Source organism: Pteronotus mesoamericanus, unplaced genomic scaffold (genome assembly GCF_021234165.1).
Source record: "Pteronotus mesoamericanus isolate MK-2021 breed Mesoamerican mustached bat unplaced genomic scaffold, CSHL_Meso_final contig_49, whole genome shotgun sequence".
Classification (NCBI taxonomy): domain Eukaryota; kingdom Metazoa; phylum Chordata; class Mammalia; order Chiroptera; family Mormoopidae; genus Pteronotus; species Pteronotus mesoamericanus.
The window spans coordinates 159,693-177,833 of record NW_026555182.1 but is presented as its reverse complement, the minus strand read 5'-3'; the positions used below and the strand labels follow the sequence as shown (position 1 = coordinate 177,833).

General features: G+C 36.7%; 1 protein-coding gene across 1 annotated transcript; it reads left to right on the top strand.

Moving 5' to 3' along the window:
- Positions 1-3,186: 3,186 nt before the first annotated feature.
- On the top strand, positions 3,187-14,889 carry MMGT1 (membrane magnesium transporter 1). Its single transcript, XM_054578097.1, has 4 exons — positions 3,187-3,505; positions 7,156-7,208; positions 9,349-9,452; positions 11,259-14,889. Exons 1-4 carry the CDS (start codon positions 3,427-3,429, stop codon positions 11,416-11,418), a joined length of 396 nt encoding a protein of 131 aa, XP_054434072.1. The 5' UTR covers positions 3,187-3,426; the 3' UTR covers positions 11,419-14,889.
- The last annotated feature ends 3,252 nt before the right edge of the window (positions 14,890-18,141 follow it).

Genomic DNA, 18,141 nt, shown 5'->3' with positions numbered 1-18,141 from the left:
GTGGGAAATGGAGACACGGTTGAGTGGTGTACAAAGTTACTTGTCTAGTTGGGTGGCATGCAACGAAGTTAACTAACTTGAAGACAATTCTAGAATTGCAGTGATTTCTCTATTCAGTGGACTGTCCTAGGGAAATGAGATGAGTCTTCAAAAATAGTATCTGGGTAGGAAACACTTCAAACATCATCCTTACCTTTAATAACATTCATATCATTTATCCACTGTGTATATGGAAAATGCCTGTTTCTTTGGGAAAACTAAAGGAACTTCTGGAGTCACTTAGGAATTTAAATGCTCTTTCTCATGAGATGTGACTCTTGTTCTAAGAACCCATGAAAACAGTGTTGCTCCTAAACATACCTTGCATCTTTGGGATTAACTTTGACCAGTGTATGAGTGGACCCAAGGTACTTACTTATATGAATCATACAGTCTGTGGTAACTGTGACAATGAATACATGAATACAATACTTTGGCTTACCCTTCAGGTTGGAGTCCACAGCTAAGACAATTAAAATCTCACTCCATCCCTAGCCGGTGTGGCTCCGTTGGTTGGAGTGTCTTCCTGTAACTGAGAGGTTGCTGGTTCAATTCCTGGTCAGGGCACACGCCTAGGTTGCAGGTTTGATCTCTACTTGGGGTGCATGCAAGAGGCAGCCAATCAATGTTTCTCTCTCACATAGATGTTCTCTCTCTCCCCCCCATCCTCCCCCTTCCGCCCTCCCCCTAATAAACCCTAAAAAAAATCTCACTCCATGAATATGGGTTAACCACTTCTTTCTAGAAAATGTGGCACTAGTCCTAGTTTCTTTTGCCCTCACTACATGGGTAAGAGATTCAAAGGAAGATAGCGGGGAATGCATTTTAAGAGGGTAATGGAGAAAACAAAATTTAATGCCTGGACACAAGTCCCTTTCCTGAAGACTACCATAATGCAAATATTAAATTCCTTACTGGCTCTTTCTCTTTTTTAAAAAAAAAAATATTATCTTTTCATTTTTTAAAAAAGATTTTATTTATTTTTAGACAGAGGGGAAGGGAAGGAGAAAGAGAGGAAGAGAAACATCAATGTGTGGTTGTCTCTTGTGCGCCCACTACTGGGGATGTGGCCTGCAACCCAGGCATGTGCCCCGCCTGGTAATTGAACCCGCCACACTTTGGTTCGCAGGCCGGCACTCAATCCACTGAGCCACACCAGCCAGGTCAGTAAATAATCTTATCCTTTTAAAAGGAAGCAACAAGACTTCAACTTCTTTAAGAAATCTCCTAGTCATTTTCTGCTTCAGAAAAATTAATATTAGAAAAGGTAATTTAATAGGGTACCTAAAAATGCTAATTTTGATTTGACCATTATCAAAGCCAAAACACATTTTTAATAGTTTTTTTTGTCGACTATCTTTTCTATCTTGTAATCTCCCGGGGTGGAAAAGGAAGTATTTTCCTGTCTGGTACAGAGAGATTGTTTCCTGGTTCTACCTGATTGTGAGGTTTATAAATAGAACTACATATGTAAGGAATACATTATACTGTACTTGACATTGATCAAGTACTATTTCAAAGCTTGGTTTAGAGGTTAAGAAATTGGAGAGTTCCCAGAGAAGAATAATGACCATAATTAAAAGCTTGGAAAATGGGATCCAGGACAAAAACTATATAAAGTTGAAGAAATCTGATAATTCTTGAAGGCCTTTTATTTTCTGGCTTTTTCATCTTTGAGGAAGCTCAAGTATATTAGAAAATGTTTATCATCAATCAAAGGATTATAAAATTTAAGACAGTGTATAAGTCCACAGAGACTTGAACCCAATTCAAATTCATGGAAGGACTCTATAAAGAACTTTTCAAATAAGGGTATATCCTTCCCCCATTCTTTCCCATAATTTATTAATTCATTTAGCAAACATTTATTTGAATGTCTACGACATGACAGGCAATGTTCTAGACATAGACAGAAATCTCTGTCCTCTTGGATCTTACATTACAGTGGGGTAAGAGAGACAGTAAACAATAATAACACAACAAATGCAATAAATAGGTAAATTATAGAGTATGTTAGGTGATAAAAATAAATAGAACAGGCTAAGGGGATTGGAAGGGAAGATTGCAAATTTAAAAGAGGTGGTCAGGATACATCTTCAAGCACAGGAGAGTGAGAAAACTGATGCAGCAGAGGAAAGAATGTTGATCATACTATGCATTTACCTTGTGATGTCCATTTTACAATCTTGTGCCAGTCAGGGTACAATGGAGGAGTTGATGCAGAGTTGTTGGGGGGAGGATGAATTCGGTTTTGGCCATATTAAGTTTTAAGTGCCCTAGGATAACAATAAATGACCAGCAGGTAGTCAGAAATGCAAGCCTGGAGCTGAGGAGACACATTTGAGAAGAGATGTCAATTTGGATATATGGATGACAATGGCTGAAGCGGTGAGCGGTGAGCGTGAATAGGTGAGCTAGCCAAAGAAGAGCGGAGTGAAAAGAGGTCAAGGGAAGAGCCTTACTATTAAATGTCAACATTTTAGGGGATAAAGACAAAGAAAAATCGTGAAAGAAGAGTGCATTTTATTCTAATCAGAGAGACAGATGGGGACAGAGACGACATAGGCCTACTTTGTCAGCATCCTTATATTTCTCCCTTTTCATTTCTCCCTAATGTAAACTGGTTCTCTTCACGACAAAACACTCCCACAGTGGTACACCCCTTTGGGCGTGAATTCTTCTTAAAGACCTTTGGAAGGAGAAGGGAACTAACTTTTGTTGAGCATCCCCCGGAGCGTGCCACGTGTTTGAGTCTCAAAATACACTGGCTGCTTTCCTTTGCACCCCACCCGCCTCCTCGCTTTCACACTCTGGCCACCTCCCGTAGTGCCGGTCCCCAAGGGGCTGAAACGTAGTAAAAGCCAACACAAAACAAGGGACACAGCCTGAGGGAAAAGCAAAAAGAAACAAACAAAATGAACAAAATAAAGACCCCCCGGTGGAGAAGGAAACCCAACACCAAAGCACTTTAACCACCACCTCCAACCGCTCCCCCAGCCCTCTGCCCCACCCTGGCCTCTCCACAGGCCCCGCCCCTTGCCCCAACTCTTTTGCTGGCGCCCTTCCTCTCCAGAGCTTCCCCATTGGTCTATTAATGCCTCTTCTTTTACGCCTCTCTCCATCAGCTCCACCCCTCGCAGAGAGGCAGTGCAGCACCAGCTGCCTTGCAGACACTCGCGGACTTTTTCCCGCGTGCTTCTCCCTCCTTCCAGGCATTCGTGTTTCCGTTTTCTGAAGGCTCTTTGGTTTTTCCACCTTTGTAAGGCCCTTCGCGCCCAGTGATCCAGTGACGTCATCTCTTTGCGCTGCGTGGACACCCGCTGTTGGAAGAGGGAACTGCTTCCCTGCCCTTCACTGCTTTCGTTGGGCTGCTGCTCACCCGGAATAATGGCGTTGTCACTGTGGAAGGGACTGGTGGGCATTGGCCTCTTTGCCCTAGCCCACGCGGCCTTTTCCGCTGCTCAGCGTAAGTGCCTGGGGGACGCAGACCGCTCTGGTGCGGGATTTCGGGGACGGCGTGTGGGCGCACCACAGAGGGAGTGTGAGACTGAGGGTCCCAGGAAGGGTCATTCCAGACCTTAGAGTTTGCAGTGACTACGAGAAGCGGTGCGGGGCTCCCGAGGGGAACATTGAAGCAGCGTTATAGGGGGGGTGTCTGGAAGAGGGCTCAGAGCGGGACACATGGTGAGCAAAGAGGGAGTCTATCTGGGAATCCAGGACAAGTGATGTCAGATCCACCGCGGGACTCATTAGGCAAAGTGTCAGATTAAGAGCCTCGTATGTTCATGGTCCCATGACAACTAGGTGGACAGCATCTTGTGTGCTTCTGGACTGTCCAGGCAGTGACTGAGAAGTTATGTGACCATTTGCCTCAGGTAGGGACTGGTAAGGGGAAAGAGCACTGACCTAGGAGTCAGGAGGGCAGGTTCTTAACTTGCTTTGCCATTAAATCTGTGACCTTGGGTAAGTCATGTCACACAGAATGACAGAAAGTTTAAATGAAAAAAAGGTAGAAGTACATCATACAGATAAAATTGTATCGTTAAGAAGAAAGTTGGAGTCCAGCAGAGGATGCAGTGCAGTCTTGAGAGAGACGATCTGTTTTGACGTCTCTTGTAGACCAAGGGTCAGCAAACTCTGACACGTGGGTCAAATCTGGACTCCCTCCTGTTTTCATAGTGAGCTAAGAATATTTTTACATGTTTAATTTTTGGGGGGAGAGCAAAAGAATATTATTTTATGACTCATGACAGTTATATAAAATCAAAGTTCCAGTGTCCATCATTGACGTTTTATTGGCACACAGCAATGCCCATTCACTTAGGTATTGTCTGGGTGCTTTCTAAGGGCAGAATTGAGTTTGTAATAGAAACAGAAAGGACTAAAAATATTTATTATCTGGCCCTTTACAGATAAAGTTGGCTGATCCCTGTCCTAGCCTATAGAGCCCATGAGGGCAGGGACAATTGTGTGTGTGCGTGTGCGTGCGTGTGTGTGTGTGTGTGTGTATTTTGTTTATTGCTGTAATCTTAGAGCCTAGCACAATTTTCCTCACAGTAGGTACTCAGCAAATCTGTTGAATGAATGAAGGACTGAATTCAAACTTGAACTTTATTCCTTTATTTGCTGGATTGCTTTCCTTCCTTAGGAATAAAGTAGAAAATGAAATGTGAATTCCTTCAAAGCTCCAATTTTTTTCAAGCTAAAACCTTTTATTGTTTATTATATATAATTAAAATGATCCAATTATTTTAACTACTTATTATGTACATGCATTATGACATTGTCTGAAGGAAATGCAACTTATTTTTTAAATAAATTTTTATTTAGAAATTTTAGATTTACAGAAAAGTTGCAGAGATACTGCAGAAAGTGACTGTATACCCCTCACCCAGTTTCCACCATTGATAACATCTTACATTACCATGGTATATTGTCACAACTAAGAAACTGACATTGGTATATTACTATTAACTGAAGTCTAGGTTTTATTTGGATCTCACCAGTTTTTCCATTAACGTTTCTCTCTGTTCTAGGAATCAATCCAGCATATCACATTACATTTAGTTGTCATGTTTTCTCAGTCTCCTCCGTTCTGTGCTCCGGGCTTTAATGATAATAATAATAGCTAACATTATTAAGAGCTTACCAAGTGCCAGGAACTGAACTAAGCACTTTGTTTGTATTATATAATTCAGTTTTACCAAAAGCCCTTGAGGTAGCTATTGTTATTATCATCTTTGAAATATGAAGAAATTGAGACACACAACTAGGACATTTGCACAAAAGTACAGAGAAATGGTGGGGCCAGGATTTAAAGACAAGGAGTTTGACTCTAGAGCCTTTGTGCTACACTGCTTTATGAAATTCAGCCTCGGGGAATTTGTTGAAATTGCACAGTGCTTAGGTGCTAGGAGTAGGGTGAGTGATGCCCTGAGGGAGTTCAGTGGCAAGTGGAAAAACAAATGGGTCAAGAAATAATCACAGTAAAGTGAAATAAATGCCATGCTAAAAGTATGTGAAGACACACGGAGACAAGGGCAGTCCTAGAGCCTTGCTTTGGCAAGTGTGGTCGGAAGACCAGCAAGGTTGTAATCACTTTGGAGCTTGTTAGAAATGCCTGCTCCAGATCTATTGAATCCGAATCTGCATTTCAGTTGGATCCCCAGGTGATTTGTGTGCACATTCCTTTGAGATGCACTGCCCTAGGGGAAGGTAGCATTCTGTGAAATATTGCTGCGTTTTGTACCATAGGCTTCAGCTGTAAAATTTTAAGGTCTTAGAACAAGGTCATTGACGTCCTACCTTTAGTTTACAGATGAGGAAATGCCTGGTTAAAGGTAGTATTAGAGAGTCAGATTAGACTTTAGGCAAAGAAGAAAGCTAGCTAGGATCTGAATGGAAGGTAGGAAGTTAGGCAAAACCTATTTTTGGCATTGGTTTGATTTTTCTTGTACAGTTGTCCTTATGATAAACCCTGTAAGAAAAGATGCCAGAAATGTCTCTAAACAAATTCTCTTTTAGGAGTCAATACACTTTTACTAACAACAATTTGGCTTTTTTTAGTTCACAATACATTATTAAATAGGAATTGTGCAAGGTTCATCTAGAAATAGGATTTTCGGTTTTTATGTTTCCAGTGAGGTTAAAATGCCTTTAGGCACTTGTCCCTGCAGTGGGACCTCTATAATGCTCACTGTAGAAAGAGACTTAACATTTTACCTGTGAAGCTGCTTGTGTCATGTCAGATTATGAGAGCAGATAGCACACTGTGATGTCATGGCATGCTCATCTTCACCATAATGAACTTCGTTTTGGCAGAGAGCTCATTACATATCTCATTTAACCCTCACATTATTTCCATCTTCCTGTTCCAGAGACTTAGGCAGTGAAAAGATAGGTACTGTATTCCTTTGGGTCTAAGACACACCCACCCTCCAACATCTCTATTTAAACACTCTGACATTGAAGTAAGTGTTACATGAGAGTGTCTTACATTGAATAAAATAACATAGGTTACAGTAAATTGGAGAGCTGGTTGTATAATCCAGGCTTATCAGCTGCAAAATCCTGAATCTTTTCCTTCATACCTTGCTGTTTCCTCAGGCTAAGGCAGCAGCACAATTATTTAATCACAGAGGCAGAAATTGATGTCCTGGAGTTTTTCCTGTTCCACCACTACCCCAGTGTATTCTCTCAAGAAAAACATTTCCATACCAACTCTATGTGATGGTGGTGCTATTTCAGAGTAGAGATTTTTCTGTAAGCTTACTCATTTTTAAATTGTTAAGAGTTCTTTGACCAGTTAGTGAGAGAAATGATTTGTTTCAGAGGATTCTAGTTTTCCTGTAGTAATGAAAGAAAAATTATGTATAGGTATTTCTTCCTCATACTTACTCACCTTTCATTTTTATCCTCTTTTATAAGATGGCAAAGTGAGAGTAAAGTAGTTCAAGATCAGGCTGATTGCCTTAGAAGAGGTTTTTGAGGAACCCAGGATTAACATTATTTTATGTAGCGCATAAGTCAGCTGCTTCTTTGGTATATTGATTTGCTTGCATTTTAAGGAAGAAAAATGAGCTACAGTTTCCTTAATGGTATGCTTCTGGTTTATAGATCGTTCTTATATGCGATTAACAGAAAAGGAAGATGAATCACTGCCAATAGATGTAAGTTGGTCATTTATGTTCTATTAACATATATTTTAAAAATTAGCCATATACTTTATAATAATATTTTACTTGTTTTTATTCTCTTAAAAGTTTTTTAGACATAAAATTACATCTGTTCTCTTCTTTACTTTTTGTCACTCATTGTAAAACCCGAAGATTTGTAGAAAAATATTTCTGTTTGGTTTCTAGAACTATAGTTTAAATAGTCTTTCTAGAAATTGCTCTTCCATAGTTTGAGATGCACTTAAAAAGTTGATTATTTGACTTCATTTTCTGAAAAAGTTCCTTTTTATATTAAAAGTAAGAACAATAAAAATTAACAAAACATTGTTTAGGAACATATACATAAGAAGTAAAATTAAAGAAAAACAAGGACCTGTTCTTTTTAGCTAAAATGATACGTGAACTTCACTCGCAATTTTTATCTTTGTTGGATTTTAAATTACAAAATAGTAAGTTCTTTGTAACAGAATAAAACAGTAAGTGTAAAAAGTAAATCTGACCCCCCACACACAAAGAAATGACACCATTAATCAGCAATTCTATTTCTATTCTGATGTTTGGAATGTACCATTAGTTCAGTTTTCTTCCTATGCATAAACATTATCTTCATTTATGTCTGTATAGTTCTACCTAATCAAAACACAGAGGTTTTCTTTTAAAACGTTATTATGCATGTGTGTATATATATAGTTTTATAATTAGATTTTTATTACTTAATTTATCTTGACATGTTTTCATGACTACTTATAGATTTACCACATTTTTGTTAATGATGCCTATGGAATTCCACTGTATAGACTAGGTCTTGGTACACTGGTGGTGGAAATGTAACCTGGTGTAACATACGACATTACATTTTAATTTAGGAAGAATAATTGCTTGTGGCTAATTTTGACTTTAGGATCTGTAATTAAGGATATGGTAGATGAGGCTATTAACTCATTCTCCCATCATCTTTGCTTTGTGGTAGATGCATACACATTCATTTATATCTATTTAAAATAACTTCCTTCTGTTTACAAACTGGAAAATTTTTAAAAATAGAGAAAATCACAATAAAAAAATGCTTGTAATCCCATGTTGATTAATGCCAAGCTTGCAAATTTTTGCTTGGACAACCTCTTTGGAAAGCAGTTTAGGATTACCTAATAAAGTTGAATGTACATACTCTACACCAGTGATTCTCCTCCCATACACCAGGAGAAACACATAAGTGTATCCATATTGACAATGTAACACAGGGTAACACAGGAAACAGCCCACATAACTATCAAAAGTAAATGGATAAATTGTAGTATTTTCTCTCTTTTTAAAAAATTTTATTTATTTTTAGAGAGGGGAAGGGAGGGAGAGGGAGAGAAACATCAATATGTGGTTGCCTCTTGTGCGCCCCCTACTGGGAACCTGGCCTGCAACCCAGGTATGTGCCCTGACAGGGAATTGAACCAGAGACCCTTTTGGTTCACAGGCCGGCGCTGATTCCATTGAGCCACACCAGCCAGCGCACATTGTAGTATTTTCATATAATGGAATACAAAAAACAATGAAAACGAATGGACTACAACTATATACTACTACAGGGATGAATCTCACAAAAATTCAAAATATGGAAAAGTAAGCAATATATGTTTTAGAGGTACATACATAGCTGGTAAAATTATAAAGAAAAGCAACTGATTAATACACAATTTGGGACGATAGTTAACTTTGAGAAAGAGGGTGAAGAATATAATTGCAGAGGGACACGTTGGATTTGAAAGATACTGGTAATGTTCTATTTCTTAAGCTGCATGGTGGCTAAGAGGTGTTCTTCTCATACTTTGTGATATTTAACAATATACATTAAAAATTTTAGTTTCTCTTGGAAGCAGATAGTAGTTGATAACTAAGTTTTGAATGGCTCAGTACCTGTTTTTGCTATTTGAGCAAAACCCACAAGTATTTTTGTAGCCAATCCACAGAATTTATAGAAGATTTTATTGTGTTTAAGTCCAAATCCTTTACACTGAGAACTGACTCCTTGACAGGATCTAGAGAAATACCTGTTAGAGGCTAAAAGGAGATGGAAAGAAAATTGTAAATTTTTATAATAATATTTGTATGTAATTTAGTAATTTAATCTTTATACTCACAGATAGTTCTTCAGACACTTCTGGCCTTTGCGGTTACCTGTTATGGTATAGTTCATATTGCAGGGGAGTTTAGAGACATGGATGCCACTTCAGAACTAAAAAATAAGTAAGTTTTCCCCTTTTCATAGGCATTTAATTTCTTATGGGTTTGTTTCACTTACATAATTTTAAATGTATGTGTTCTGGTACATAAAAGTCAGTTTTTACATTTTGATTATACAATCTGTATAAGTAATGAAGAAAAAATATTAAGGCAGTGTTTGATATGATAGGAAAAATGGAAGTTGAATGACTGATTATTGACATGAGAATAAGATATTATGGTTGCTTAAAATTACTTATTGGTTGGTGGAATGGACAGGTAGATAGAAATAGATATATAGGAAGATATTCCCCTCAGAAATTTTTTCCTTCCTTCCTTCCCACTCCTTCACTGTCTTTGCTTCCCCCTCTCTCCTTCCTTTCCTTCTCTCTTCCTTTTTTCCTCTTTTTGTCCTCTGTCCCAGCTTAGTCTTTGGAATAGCAGGTTTTATGTTTCCTCATATCACTTGAACCTAGTCTGTGACATAAACTCTGTTCTCAGGCCCTTTCCTACCCCTGAGTTAAGGAATATTTCTTGTTCTGCTTTCTTTTTTTCCCTCTTGTGCTTCTTCTAAGCATTTTTTTTTGTGAGCTTTGCTTTTTATAAAATCATCCTTTAGCTTTGTTCAATTCCATCTCTGGACTTTACCCACTTTCTTGATCCTGGAAAATTTAACCCTTTACAGTATTTCCTTAGGAGGATTCACAATAAACATGCATTAGAGGAAACTCACCCTCTTTTTCCTTTTTCCTTTATGTTTTAAATAGTCACATCTCGGGCTTCCTGTTTTATGTGGGGCAGTATGCTTGGATTTTTAGGTGGGCTGACTTTGAGATCTGAGTTTTATTAAAGGAAGAATTCTTTTTTCCAGGAAAATAATATTTAAAAACAAGCCAGGACTACCCCTGACCAGTGTGGCTCAGTTGGTTGGGAATTATCCTGTAAACCAGAACATTACTGGTTCAGTTCCTGGTCAGGGCCCATGCTTGGGCTGCCAGTTCGGTCCCCGGTCAGGGCGCATACAAGAGGCAATTAATAGATGTTTCTCTCTCATATCGATGATTCTCTCCTCTCTTTCTCCCTCCCTTCCCCTCTCTCTTGAAAGAAAAAAAAAGAAAACTGAAAGCCATACCTTTAGGTGTTTGTGAACTTTTTTTAGACTACATATCTCTCACTGGAAAAGAAGAAAGGGTGCTCCACTCTCACTACTCACTACTATTCTTACAAAGAGTCTACTAAGAATCACAGGCAAGGGGCCAGGAAAGAAAGAAGTGAAAGAGAATGGCATTAAGTAGGTGGTAGGAAAATATGAGTTTAATAGGTGGTAGTAAAATACTTGAGTTTGGCAGCAGGTACAGAAGGGCCAAAGGAATTTAAGGAATTTTTTTGTTCTACTTGAAAGATTCTTAGAAAACAGTTTTGTGAAATGATCATAGGGCTTGAATAGTGAGGGCCAAATGAGACTAATCAAAGGTACCATCTCTGTACTGGTTTTTTAAAAAAGGACTATTTGGCATGGGCTAATTTCAGATCTACAGAGGTAATTAAAGCTCAGCAGTTACTCGTGTTATTCATAGGCATACTGGAAGGACTGGCTGAATAGAAAAAAGAATGCTAAGGCTATATGTTGCTTTTCCAGGTTTCTTACTTTCCTTATAAAGGAGAAAAATAAGATACAGTATGATTACCACTTGTTGTTTAATATCGTGGGTTTAAACATAGTTTAAAATATAATCCATAGCAAATTCTTAATTCATCAGAATTCTGCTTATTTTCAAATAGGCTTTTATAAGGATTTATCTAAAATTGATGCCTTTTTTTTCTTTTAAGGACATTTGACACATTAAGGAATCACCCATCATTTTATGTATTTAATCACCGTGGTAGAGTACTGTTCCGGCCTTCAGACACAACAAATTCTGCAAACCAAGATGCATTATCCTCTAACACATCTTTGAAGTTACGAAAACTTGAATCACTGCGTCGTTAAGATTTTTACAAATCATAACAACCATACAGGACACAGAGCTGGAATATTGGAGTTTGGGGTATAAAACACTCCCCCATCAGTATTTATATTGATCTTTTAGACCTAATTTTAAAAAGTCTGTGACCCTTGTTTGTACACTGTAATCAAATTATTATTTTTTTGGAGAATTTCAAGATTTATTTATTTTTTTTTAATTGAATTTATTGGGGTGATATTGGTTAATAAGATTATATAGGTTTCAGGTGTACAATTCTAATATACATCATCATGTATATTGTGTGTCCACCACCACAAGTCAAATCTCCTTTCATCACCATTTATTCCCCCGTTTACCCTCTTCTACATGCCCCCACCCTTTTTCCCCTCCAGTATTACCATACTGTTGTCTGTGTCTGTGAGTTGTTTTTTTTGGCTTAATCCCTTCACCTACTTTGCCCAGCTCGCCAGCCCCCACCCTCTGACAGCTGTCAGTGTTCTCTATCTATGAGTCTGTTTCTATTTTATATGTTAGTTTATTTTGTTCATTAGATTCCACATAAAAGTGAAATCATATGGTACTTCTCTTTCTCTGACTGGCTTATATAACTTAGCATAATACTCTCCATCCAGGTCGATTCATGCTGTCACAAAAGGTAAGATTACCTTCTTTTTTACTGCTGTGTAATATTCCATTGTGTAAATGTACCACAGCTTTTTTAACCACTCATCCCCTAGTGGGCACTTGGGCTGCTTCTAGACCTTGGCTATTGTAAATAGCACTGCAATGAACATGAAATTATTGATGCAGTATAAATTATCTGTGAAATGAGTCTTTGCTCTTTCATAGTCTTCTTTTTTTCATTTAAAACAAATTTACATTTTTTGTAAGTCACTCTTTTGAACACATTTCTTTGGAAAAAATGTTTTGTAATTATTTATTAGATTTCTTTTCTTTTGCACTTCAGTTTCTAGGATCCTTTGGAAACAGTGTGACTACTGCATTTTGCAGAATGAATGATAGTAAAATTGTCTTCGTTTCTTAACAACAAATGGACTTCTCTATAGAGATATAGAAAGGTGACATCAGTATTTCTTATGCCCCCTAAGATGTGACTCTGCTTCAGCAGATACTTTCCAGTTTTTAATTTATCCATGACTTCTCACAACACCTGACTCCTATATACCTTCTAACATCAACTATCTTGTTTTGTCATTTCTCTGGAGTTCTGTGTGCAGTGAGCAATTTTTATTCAGAAATTATTTGTCATAACAAATATATTTAATAGCTCACCTTGCTGTAAAGCTACTTGTGTTCTGTTCATTTCACTGTAAAAATATTCCCTTAATTGGTTATGTAGTATAAGAATAGTTGAAGATACATCAAAAAGGCCCTTTGTGATATAATTACCCTGCCTATGTAGAAGAATAGTAATCACTGAGAAAAGCTGATTACTTGTCATTAGCCAGTTTAACTTATTCAAAATCTTTTATTGCATACTACACTAGTGAATTAATAAAAATAAACTTCTCATTAAAGGTAGATTTCAAAGGATTTGGACCCAATATGTTCTAAATATTTGGAACTAATGCCTTTAATGTTTTTTTAAAAAATTAAGGTAATTTAAGAAGTTGTTTGGAAGCTTCTGACTTCTAACAGGCTTAGAGTTTTCCATCTTCATGGTATGTTACTGAAGATGGGGATGAGGACACAGAGTAGAATTATTTTAGAAACAGTAATTTTAGTTTTAAGGACATTTGGCTATCTCTTTGATTTTCAGAAAGCTTAACATTTCTTTGTAGAGAACATTGCTTTTATTGAATTCTACAGGTATGAAAACATTGCTTACGTTGAATTGTATAGATATAAAGGAAATAACTATGCAGATTTGAAAAGGAAATGTGCCTATAGGCAAGGGTCACATGATGCCCTTACCTTTGATGGCATTTTTTCCATTAGAAATGAACCTCAGTTCTTCTACTCTGCCAGGTAATGCACAACTCCAAAGCAGGAGATTATTTTTTCATTGGGTTTTTAATGTTTGTTTAGCCTTGTTTTTCTAATCTAGTCTTTCTGTGGAACACTGATTCTGCTAAAAAGAGCAAAGTTAGAAATCTGATAATGTAAAATAATTTAGAAATGAATTAAAAGGCGAAGTCAGGGGTTAAAAGTGGTGATAATAAAATTAACATAGTGTGTGAGAAACCCATTCCTTACATCAGGTTTTTATACCATTTCCTCAGATATGACTAGATTCGCAAGAGCCTCTTGTTTTCTTCTCTCTTGGGGCTGTCTTCTTTTCCTAATATGTTTTTATAACAACTTTTTAAAGATATAATTCACATACCTTATAGCTCTCCTATTTAAAAGGTACAATTCAATGGATTTATAATATAGTCACAAGTTCTGCAACCATGACCACAGTGAATTTAAGAACATTGTTATAACCCCAGAGAGAAACCCTGTACCCTTTAGCGCTCATAGCTCATCTCATCGTAATGCCTCCCAGCCCCGAACAACCACTAATCTACTTTCTATTTGTATGACTTGCCTATTCTTGTCATTTAATATAAATGAATTTGTATAGTATCTGGTGTTTCATGACTGGCTTCCCAAGTAGGGTTTTGTTCTATGTGGAATGAGAACTTCCCATCTTGAGAACTGTGACTGCTCTGAAAGGAAGTGGTTGGCAAAATCAGTAGATGTAAAGACAGAGGGTTTCTTAGTCAACCTTGTGCTGAATAGTTTTTCCTCATAACCAAATATTCATGATATACTACTACTTACATTTAGTCTAGTCTCTAGAATGGATATTGAAATCTTTGCCTGCCTCATCAAGAAAGTCCTGCTAAAAATGATGCCAAATAATTTGGCAGATAATTGACATAGCAGTTTTCAAGTATGTCTCACATTGGTAGCAGCTTATATACCTTGGGCCAGGTGAGCTTCCCAAATTTCTTTAATTTCCTCCAGTGAATTACTGCTATCTTTTCCAAGTATGCACCATAGGACTGGAATTGATTTGCATGCATCATGACACTGCTAAATGGGTTAAGTTCAAAATTTCATTTCTAATGCTATTAAGACAGCGCATGACTACCTAGGGTAAGTCCCAAAAATGCAGTCATGTGAGCTAGTTTAGCCTGCAGGTGACTATGATTTCAGTGACATTCAGAAGTTTGAACTATTCAAAGCTCTCTAGAATATGGGAAATCTCACTTATTAATAATCAGGGAACCAGCCGAATGCCATGGGCTAATGGCTCAGCTGCAGAAAATGTAGATTGGTGAATTGGAGACTATGATGCTCTGTAACTCCCTAATGATTGTTTCCTTAGCTCTGTAGCTTCTTCAGTGGCATGGCAACATCTTCCTGGTTGTATGTGGCCTGTTTCCATGATGTATTGAGTAGTGTTGTTTGTTGTGAGCATCAATGCCTGTAACACCAAGCAAAGCACATTCTTTTGAATGTTTCCTCTCTTTTAATGACCTGCCCTGTCTAATAAATAAATGATTCTCTCACCTTTCCTCTGTTTTTGGTAGTGTTTTCTTTTTACTTTTAATCACATTTCCTTCTGCTTCTCTGTCCCCAGAAAAATGTAAGCTAATTTTATAACTGCTTTATCCAATGTGATGCTGTTTTACCAAATTCAATGGATACTTTACTTTTTATTGTATATGTAAAATCTTATTGCAATTTCATGCTTTTGGGGGTCAAAATAGAATGTAATCTTATTTATATTTATAAATTATCAAATGACCTTTGGGGTATAAGAATTTTGGTCCTTAAGTAGCAAGTGGTATCTAATCATTTCATCACTAATTTGTTATATAGCCAAGCTGTCATTATAAAATGTCACTTTATACTTAACAGGACATCATTATTAAAGCATTAGGGGGCAAATCTAAAGTTTAATGAAAATCCAAAAGGAAGCCCTGGTTTGCAAAACTTGGCACTTATCTACAGTATTTTTAAAAATACCATTGCCAATATCTAAATCTACCTAGAAATATCTCAAAACAACCTACTAATCAAGTATTCTTTAAAGAGGAAAAGAGAAAGATATGAACATAGCAAAAAAAAAATCACATGGTACTGAAAGAAATGAAATGAAAACTTACCCCTTCCTTTCTACTTCTAGTACTTCCCTCTAAAGGAAACCAGCTTAAAGTGTCTTGTTTATTCTTTCAGGGAAAAAAGTATTTGCCAGCAAATATAAAACTTTTTAAAAGTTTACATTAATGGAATCAGATGGTATTATACTCTTTTATACCTTGCTTTTTCGCTGTCTTATAAGATCTTTCTGTATTAGCATATACAGAAATATCTCACTTGTTTAATGAATGTGTGATATTCCAATGTATGAATATGTTATAAATTTTAAACTTTTTTTATTGCTAAACCATATTGCAGTGAACATACTTGTACATATAATGAGATTATACTGACAGGGTTTGCTGGGTCAAGGGTATTTTTTATTTCAGTAGTTATTGTGAAACTGTTCTCCAGAAGTCTTTGCCCAGTTGTATTACCACATATAATATATAAGAATAATTATTTACAAGGTCCAAGCCAATACTGGGTACCAATTTTTTAAAATTTGATCATCTGAAAGTGAATAAATGGTATCTTGAAGCTTAATGAAGCTGTAATGCATTTTAATGAAGGAGATGGAACACATTTTTATGTTTATTTCTTACATTTCATTTTCTGTGAACTGTGGTCATGCTCTGTTTTCTATTATGTGATTTTTCTATTGATTTATATGTGCTCTTTGTAAGCTATGAAAATTGGTTCATTGTCATACATTTAATAATGTTTTCCTGAGATTTATTTATATGTGTAGTTTTACTTATCAGTGTTTATAGCTTCTATGATTTGTGCCTTGCTCAGAAAGGCCTTCTTTATATTTAAGAATAAATATAATGTATTTTTCCAATACTTTAAATTTTTTAACCTTTAAATCTTTGATTCATTTGGAATTAATTTAGGTAGAAGAAGTGAGGTAAGGATTCAACATTTTTCTCCCCTAAATATCTATCTGGTTATTCCAATATTATTGACTTTTTAAAAAGACTTTATTTACTTTTAGAGAGTATGAAAGGGAAGGAGAAAGAGAGGGAGAGAAACATCAATGTATGGTTTCCTCTTGCTCCCCCACAACTGGAGACCTGTCCCACAACCCAGGCATGTGCCCTGACTGGGAATCAAACCAGAGACCTCTTGGCTCACAGGCCAGCAGTCAATCCACTGAGCCACACCACTCAGGGCAATACTATTGACTTTTTTACACACTAATTTAAAAAGGTATCCTCATTCCTACATTGAATTTCCATATGTATTTAGATATGTTTTTTATTAAATTAGTGTGACATTGGTTAATAAGATTATATACATTTCAAATGTACATTTCTGTGGTATGTGATATGTATATTGCATTGTCTGTTTTTGAGCTATGTAGTCTATTGTAAAAATTACCAATCTTAATTATTTTAAGTTGTTACACATTTTCACATTTGGCATTGCTTATCTATACCTCATTATTATTACTTTTAGGATTTTCCCCTGGTTATTGTTGCATGTTTATATTTCCAGATGAACTTTAGTATCATTTTTTCCAATTCTGAAATATTACAGATATTTTTCTTAAAATTTTGAGAGATATCAAACTTACAGAAAATATAAATGAATAGTATGATAAATCCAATATAATTTGATTTAGAGTTACCACCCCTAATGTTTTGCCACTTTTGCTTTTGTTCTCTCTAAATGTGCTTTTCTTTTTTTAAAATATATTTTATTGATTATGCTGTTATAGTTGTCCCACTTTTTCCCCATTTGTCCTCCTTTGCCTGGTACCCCCCTTCCCTCCAGCAATCCTCCCCTAGGTTTGTGTCCATGGGTTGTATATGTAAGTTCTTCTCCATTTCCTATACCATTCTTAACTTCCCCCTGCCTATTTTGTACCTAGCAATTATGCTTCTATTTTTTTTTATTTTAATTTATTTTTTCAAATACATTTGTCTCTGCCTCCCCCCCACCACTTTCCCTTGCCCCCTCCCTCCTTCCCTCCCTCAGCTCTTCCCCTTTGGTTTTGTCCAGCAATTATGCTTCTTAATCCCTGCACCTTTTCCCCCATTCTCCCTATTCCTCCTCCCAGCTAATGACTGTCCAAATGATCTCCATATCTATGATTCTGATCCTGTTCTGGTTGTTTGCTTATATATTTTTTAGATTCAGTTGTTGATAGTTGTGAATTTGTTGCCATTTTAATGTTCATAGTTTTGATCTTTTTCTTACATAAGTCCCTTTAACATTTCATGTATTAATGCCTTGGTGATGATGAGCTCCTTTAGCCGTACCTTGTTGGGGAAGCACTTTATCTGCCCTTCCATTCTAAATGATAGCTTTGCTGGACAGAGTAATCTAGGTTGTAGGTCCTTGCTTCTCATCACTGTGAATACTTCTTCCCTGCAAGGTTTCTTTTGAGAAATCAGCTGATAGTCTTATGGGAACTCCTTTGTAGGTAACCCTCTGCTTTTCTCTTGTTGCTTTTAAGATTCTCTCTTTAACTTTTGGCATTTTAATTGTGATGTGTCTCAGTGTGGATCTCTTTGGATCCAACATGTTTGGGACTCTGTGCTTCTTGGACTTGTATGTCTATTTCCTTTACCAAATTAGGGACGTTTCATTATTTTTTCAAATAAGTTTTCAATTTCTTGCTCTCCCTCTTCTCCTTCTGGCAT

What these genes read in the sequence shown, in the direction of transcription:
- MMGT1 (XM_054578097.1), top strand. Translation starts at nt 3,427, where the DNA reads ATGGCGTTGTCACTGTGGAAGGGACTGGTGGGCATTGGCCTCTTTGCC. An exon ending in GGCCTTTTCCGCTGCTCAGC is followed by an intron (nt 3,506 to 7,155) that starts GTAAGTGCCTGG and finishes TCTGGTTTATAG; the next exon opens with ATCGTTCTTATATGCGATTA. An exon ending in ACTTCAGAACTAAAAAATAA is followed by an intron (nt 9,453 to 11,258) that starts GTAAGTTTTCCC and finishes TTTTCTTTTAAG; the next exon opens with GACATTTGACACATTAAGGA.